This window comes from Phacochoerus africanus, chromosome 9 (genome assembly GCF_016906955.1).
Source record: "Phacochoerus africanus isolate WHEZ1 chromosome 9, ROS_Pafr_v1, whole genome shotgun sequence".
Taxonomy (NCBI): domain Eukaryota; kingdom Metazoa; phylum Chordata; class Mammalia; order Artiodactyla; family Suidae; genus Phacochoerus; species Phacochoerus africanus.
The window spans coordinates 23,407,903-23,415,414 of record NC_062552.1 but is presented as its reverse complement, the minus strand read 5'-3'; the positions used below and the strand labels follow the sequence as shown (position 1 = coordinate 23,415,414).

Genomic DNA, 7,512 nt, shown 5'->3' with positions numbered 1-7,512 from the left:
ATTTTTGGGGACCTATCACTTCATACCTGTCAGAATGACCTATCACTTCATACCTGTCAGAATGGCTATCATTAAAAAAAAAACACAAATAACAAATATTGGTATGGATTTGGAGAAAAAGGAACCCTTGTACACTATTGGTTGGAATGTAAATTGGTGTAGACAGCGTGAAGAATAGTCATGCTTGTTTCTCAAAAAACTAAAAATAAAACTAAGAGCAGTTCCGCTTCTGGGTCTATGTTCCCTAGCACCTCAAAACACTAATTTGATAAGATACACATTCCCCAGTGTTCATAGCAGCATTATTTACAATTGCCAAGGTATGGAAGCAATGTAAGTGACCATCAAGAGATGAATGGGTAAAGGAGATGTGGCGTATATACACAGTGGAATACTACTCAGTCATAATAAGAATGAAATTTTGCCCTTTTCGTCAATATGGATGGACTTGGAGGGCATTATAATAACTGAAATAAGTCAGACAGAGAAAGACAAGTACTGTATATCACTTATATGTGGAATCTAAAAAAAATTAACAAACTAGTGAATATAACAAAGAAGAAACAGACTCACAGATATAGAGAACAAACTAGTGGTCGGTCATCAGTGGGGAGAGGGAAGGAGGGAAGGGCAATATAGTTGTAGGGGAGTAAGAGGTACAAACTATTTGGTATAAAATAAGCTACAAGGACATATTATACAACATAGGGAAAATAGTCAATATTTTATAATATGATACTCCATTTTATAAATGGAGTATAAACTTAAAAAATTGTGGATCATTATATTGTACACCTGCAACTTATATCATACATCAACTATAATTTAATAAAAGGAAAATAAGATTATTTAAAGTACTTTGTTATAAATTTAAGACACTGATTTTAATCACTAAGTAATCTCATCTTAAAAGGATACTAATTATGTTGGATTGAATCCATCCAAATGGCCTCATTTAACCTTAATCATCTCTTTAAAGACCCTTTCTCCAAATACAGTCACATTCTGAAGCGCTGGACCCTAAAGCTTCAACATATGAATTTTTAGGGGTGGTGGTGCACAGTATAGCTCATTACAGCACTACAAGGCAAGAAAACTACAGGCCAATATAATTATATAAGCCAACATTTGTTCATTGCTTAACATGTTACTAGGTCAATTGAACATCAGAACTTCTCTAAGGGAAGTAAAAAGGGTTTGCTTCTTTGTTCTTTTGTTACCCATGCAGAACTCCTACTAGTTTATGCTTAACTGATGATAGTGAATGGAGGAGCTGGATTTATAACCCAGATACATGGCTACAAAGCCTGTGCCATTTCCCTGCGCTTATGTTTACATGAGATTATCCATTCCTCTGGAGAAGCTGAAAAAGTGAAGGCAGCAAAAGGACATACTGGGTGGCAGGAAGAGCAGCTTTTTCATTTAAAATGTGACACAGATGATTTCCCCAAAGCACAATTATAAACCTAATGATTAAAAAAGCTACATTGCACAGGTGAAAATCAGTGGTTAGGAATTATTTTCTGTTGGATATTCCACCAGCTTTGCTTTCTCTGGCTTCTCATGTGGCTCTATCACTTGTCTCCTCGCTTGGGCGGCAGAATTTTTGCATCCGGGACACCAACACCTTTAAGGCTTCCTTGACATCCTTGTTACGTAGTGTATAGATGAGAGGATTGAGAAGTGGGGTGATGACTGAGTAGAAGATAGCCACAATCTTGTTGATATCTGACTCATATTTTACTGCTGGGCGGACGTACATGAATATGAGTGTGCCGAAGTAGATGGTGACCACAGAAAGGTGGGCTGTGCACGTGGAAAAGGCCTTGCGTCGGGCAGCGGCTGAGGCCATGCCAAGAATTGTGGCCAGGATTTGGGCATAGGAAGCCATGGTAAAGACCAGCGTCCCTAGGATAATGACAGTGCTAAAAGCATAGCCCACAGCCTGGATGGCATGTGTGTCTGTGCAGGAAAGGCGGAAAATCTGATCGGCATCACAGAAGAAGTGGTTGATCTGGTTGGAGGTACAGAAGGAGGTTTTTGCAAGGAGGAATGAGGGGAACATGGGGCAGAGGAATCCCATAAACCAGCAGACCCCAGCCAGGATACCACAAGTTTGAGGGCTGAGCAGTAGTGGGTAGTGGAGTGGTCGGCAGATGGCAGCATAGCGGTCAAAGGCCATGGTGGTGAGAATGAAGAGCTCCGTGGCAGCCAAAGAGAAGAAGAAGTAGTACTGGGTGATGCAATTGGGAACTGAGATGACCCCTGGGGAACTGAGAAAATTGGCCAGCATTTTGGGCACAGTGACTGTGGTGTACCAGAGCTCTACCGAGGAGAGATTGCAGATAAAGAAGTACATGGGAGTATGGAGGTGCCCATCCAGGGCCACAATGAGCACAATGAGTGCATTGCCCACCAGAGATAAGAGGTAGACCAGGAGGAAGAGGTGGAAAAAGAGCAGCTGGAGACATGGGGAGTTGGAAAATCTCACGAAGACAAATTGAGTGACCAACGTGCTGTTGGCTCTCTCCATTCAGCCTGGGGGATCAGCCAGGCAAGGAGAAGACACATGGAGATCTTGAGATGTCCTCAGTTATGTGGTTTCCTCTCCAGCTTTATTTGGACTTGCACACTCTCCCCGTATTCCTTTTAATTCACTCTTTGGCTGCTTCTCAGCTTCTCCAAAGCAGAGACTACTTTAAAAGTAGGCTTACTGAATATTCAAGACTCTCTCTCTCTTTCTCCTCATTTAGTTAGGTCCTAAAATGCCACATTTCTCAGGAATTCTTTTTAGATTGAGTAGAGGAGAGGACTCAGCTTCAGGGGCTCCAGTTAGAGTGAACATGTAGCACACCCTGTCCCCAGGTATGGGTTGAAGCCTGTATTATTGTTGATATCAACTTTTTTGACCTCCAAATAGCAATTTTATATTATTTAACAATATTTCTTTTATAAAAAAAGAAGTACAGTCAGTTTACAATGCTGTGTCATTTTCTGCTGTTCAGCGAAGTGATTCAAAACCTAATATTTCTAAGGATTGGTTATTGTGTACCCTTGAGCTTTCCGACCCTAAGATTCTTTAACCTTCAGGTTTGCAGAGGATATGGGATCTTACTTTTCTCCGTCTGTTCTGGACAGTAGCTCTGTCTTATGCCGTCAGGTCTCAGAAGGTGTGGAGTAGCGGACGTGTTTCCCTTTATGCAGATTCCAACCCAAGACTGGAAAGAGGCACTCCATGGAGACTTCTTGATTCTGAGTATCAAAGGCAGAGTAGGAGAGATCGTGCTCAGTGGAGTGTAAGGATGGGAATGCAGTTTAATGTGAAAAGTGAATGCAGGTTTGGATCCCCAGGTGGGAATTTGGGAATGGGTTAGAATCCTTGAAAGGAGACAACAGTTAATGATATGTGCTTAAACTCAAACGGATCACAAAAGCAAGGCTCAGAGGATAGTGAGGTTTGCACAGTTAAGAGTTAACATTGGGATGGATGAAGGTGATGGCATTGATATTATTGAGACATGAGTTTTACATATTTTTCCAGATCTTGCAGGTTTCTTTTCCTTTGAAGTGCTCTAAAAATAGAAATGTCAAATATATACATCATTAGGAGTAAGGTTAATACACTACACATTAAAATACATGAGAAATTGTTTTGACACAATATAAAGGTATGATGCAAAGTCTAATATTCAGTATGATCTGCTATATATTCCCAAGATATCAGTTTACCTGTGATTTTTTTTTTTGTCTGCACCTGTGGCATTTGGAAGTTCCTGGGCCACAGTTGTAACCAGAGCCACGCAGTGACAATCCTTGATCCCTAACCTGCTGAGCCATAGGGAACTCCACCAGTGACTTGCTATTTTTTGTTTTTTTTTTTTCTTGTTACAGCTACACCTGTGGCACATGGAAGTTCCCAGTCTAGGGGTCAAATCAGAGTATGCTGGCCTAGGCTGCAGCCATAGCAACACTGGATCCTAGCCACATCTGTGACCTATGCTGCAGCTTGGGGCAACGCTCGATCCTTAACCCAATGAGCAAGACCTGCATCCCCACAGACACTGTGTCAGGTTCTTAACCCATTGAGCCACAACGGGAACTCCTGACTTTTTGTGTCACCAAGCTCTTTATAATAAATACATTTTAATGTCATGAGGTGGTCTTGTTTTGCTATTAAAATATTTATCTTCATGTTAGAAATACATTGTTAGTAGAGAAAAAGTAGCAAAAATTGACAGGTATTAAGAAAATAAAAGTCGTATGAATATTTTCCATTCAGTGATAAACATTGTTTATATTGGAGTGTTACTTATGAACTATTTTTGTATGTATGTATGTATTTATCTTTTCTAGGGCTGCATCCGTGGCATATGGGGATTCCCAGGCTAGGGGCCTAATCCCGGAGCTGTTGCTGCCGGCTTACACCAGAGCCACAGCAATGCCACATGTGAGCCGTGTCTTCAACCCACACCACAGCTCGCAGCAATTCCGGATCCTTAACCCACTGAGCAAGGCCAGGGATCAAACCCGAAACCTCATGGTTCCTAGTTAGATTCATTTCTGCTGTGCCATTATGGGAAGTTTTGTGTTTGTGTGTGTGTGTGTGTGTGTGTGTGTGTGTGTGTGTGTTTTGTCTTTAAACAGCACGGATTTATTTTCTTTTTAAAAAAGTTTTATTTATTAATTTTTTATTATGGTTGATTTACAATGTTCTGTCAATTTCTGCTGTATAGCAGAGTGACCCAGTTATGCATATATATATACATTCTTTTTCTCATTATCTTCTATAATGTTCTATCACAAGTAATTGGATATAGTTTCCTGTGCTATACAGAAGGATTTTATTGCTTATCAATTCTAAATGTAATAGTTTGCATCTACCAAAAAATATGGAATGCCTCTGAATTTGCATGTCATCCTTGCGCAGGGGCCATGCTAATCCTTTCTGTATTTGTTCCAGTTTTAGTGTATGTGCTGCCGAAGTGAGCATGACTATTTTATTTTCATTCATGTATTTATACACACAGATGCACACATACACACACACACACACACACAGATGCACACATACACACACACACAGATGCACACATACACACACACACACATACACACACATACACTGAAAAATGCACACTTGAAATCACAAAGAGCAGGAGGTATGAAATGAAAACTGTTAGGAGTTCCCTAGAGCCACCAGTAAGGGGAGGGCTAGGAGGAAGGGCTGGGTCACTGTAGCAGGGGAGACGGGGCCTGCTTGGACAGACAGGATATATCCCCATCTCTGACTTCTAACAGTCTTCTTCCCTGAAGGAAAAGGGATGCCTGTAGAGAAAGGAAGACTGACTTCTGATTTCCTAGCTGGATGTTCACAGACCAGCAGATGCTACCCACAGAGTTAGGGAAGGAGGGTTGGGCTGAGGGCTCAACCAGAGAAGAGACAGACCCATCTTGCTTGAATTAGTGATTTCTCAGCGGTATGAAGATGTGGGTACAGGCTCCAGAATCAGGGCAGATGATTTGGGGGTCATACTGGATCACTGGGCGAAGAGTTTTGGGCATCGGGAATTTAGTATGAGGCCACCAGCTGGGAGTCACCTTGCAAGATGAAGCTGAGTGGGTGGCCAAGGCTACTCACCCCTGTTTAAATTAGTCACACAAAGAGCTAGAACAGAAGTTACTTCCAACCAAGAAGAGGACGCAACATTACCAGCATATTGTTCCTCTTTTTCATCACCTCCCTGATCCCAGAAAAAGTAGTGGCAGGGGAGATTGGGGGTCTTGTGGGCAGACTAGACTTTCCCTTTATTTCAAGCTACTTGACAAAATGCAGGACTGGCTGTTGGCTGGGGTTATTTTAAAAGTAGTGTTGATATAAAAATGTGATTGAAATAAAAATAAACAGAACTTTGTGTGCAAAACTTTACCTTAATAGAGGCAAAGGAAAAATAACCAGTCTTAATAACCAGAGAACACTGAAAACTAAACATGACTGACAAATTAAGGAATCCGACTCAAAGTTATTAGGAGGTTGGCTACCCAGCATAAAGGGAGGGAGTGAGCAGAGTACGGTTTACAGCAGTAACCATAAAAATAAAACCATTGCACATTTGCAATCCATACTTTAAGACTCCTTCATAAACTGTGTATGTATGTGTGTATGTATAGGTATATCATCAGTCACTGATGCACATTTAACATTTAGAGACTAATGCTTGGGTGGTTGGGGGCTGTTTTAGGCAGCTTTCCTTTTTTTTTTTTTTCCTGTCTTTTTGTCTTTTCTAGGGCCGCACCCGAAGTACATGGAGGTTCCCAGGCTAGGGGTCGAATCAGAGCTGTTGCTGCCGGCCTATGCCAGAGCCACAGCAACGCCAGATCCGAGCCAAGTCTGTGACCTACACCACAGCTCACGACAGCGTCGGATCCTTAACCCACCGAGCAAGGCCAGGGATCGAACCTGCAACCTCATTGTTCTTAGTCGGATTCATTAACCACTGAGCCACGATGGGAACTCCAGCTTTCCTTATTTTGCTCTGAAATCCTAGGTTCCTTCCTGCCTCAGTGCCTTTGCTCACACCTGGCATCCTCCTCTGAGTTTTGTAAAATAGAACCATTCATTTTTATTTATGAAGCCTTAGCCAAATGTTCTAGTCCAGGGACTGGTGAACTAGTCCTGAGTTCCTATTGTTCAGAGGGCAGTAGTTCAGCAGAGTGGCAGTTGAACCTGAAAATTCTTATCCAGTAACCTCATCTACCAGGAGTGCACTGCAGCCCAGGGAGGAGGGTGCAGCTGTGTGTGTGGTAACAGGGAAGCTAAAGGCTTTGGATTTTTTAGTTTCCAGGTCCACCTGCTGGTGTGCAGCCTTGTATTTAATTCTCTTGTGAATGACTTTATCTTTCCAGTAGGACTCTGGATTCGGCATCTGTCTCTCACAAGATACTATATCCTTTAGCACATCTATGTTCTCAGCCTGCAGCGGGACCAGGAAGCCAGAGATGGATTTGCACATTAACGCTTCCACTTTCCTTCCATTTAAATTTTTTCTACTTCTGTCTATCCACAAACCTTTACGATATTGCTGGTCAGTGAGTCGAGTAGCCATGAAAGTGGGGACGCCAGGTAGTTTTATGGTGAAGAAATGAAAACTCAGCTATATATACTGAGCTCACTCACATGGAGAACTCTATGGATGGAGAGAACTGTAAGCATTTATATTGTCCATTCCTCTTTCACTTTGAGTAAATAAAAAACTATAGGTGGCTGATAATAATAAACTTGAAAATCTGTACTGCGACTTTCTCATTTCTTGATCACCAGCTTTTGTTCCATGAACTTTATCTGCCTCCAACCCCATTTCCTCCAGTTGCTATTTCAGGGCATTTATACATCTTTCTGGAGGAGCTCAGGTTAGCAAGTTCTTGGCATTCTCTTTTCTGCAAGGAACAGTCTCATCTCTTCTCATCTATGCTGGATTCTGAACAACAGAACTGATGGGGGCATGCTTATATTTT

At 41.8% G+C, this 7,512-nt stretch overlaps 1 protein-coding gene and 1 non-coding gene across 2 annotated transcripts; both read right to left on the bottom strand.

Moving 5' to 3' along the window:
• Positions 1-1,561: 1,561 nt before the first annotated feature.
• Positions 1,562-2,533, bottom strand: LOC125136581 (olfactory receptor 6N2-like). Its single transcript, XM_047797437.1, has one exon. The coding sequence runs from the start codon at positions 2,531-2,533 to the stop codon at positions 1,562-1,564; it is 972 nt and encodes a 323-aa protein (XP_047653393.1).
• Positions 2,534-4,883: 2,350 nt separating this feature from the next.
• LOC125137085 (U6 spliceosomal RNA) lies at positions 4,884-4,990 on the bottom strand. Its single transcript, XR_007137390.1, has one exon. It is a non-coding gene; the product is annotated as a U6 spliceosomal RNA (small nuclear RNA).
• Between the last annotated feature and the right edge of the window lie 2,522 nt (positions 4,991-7,512).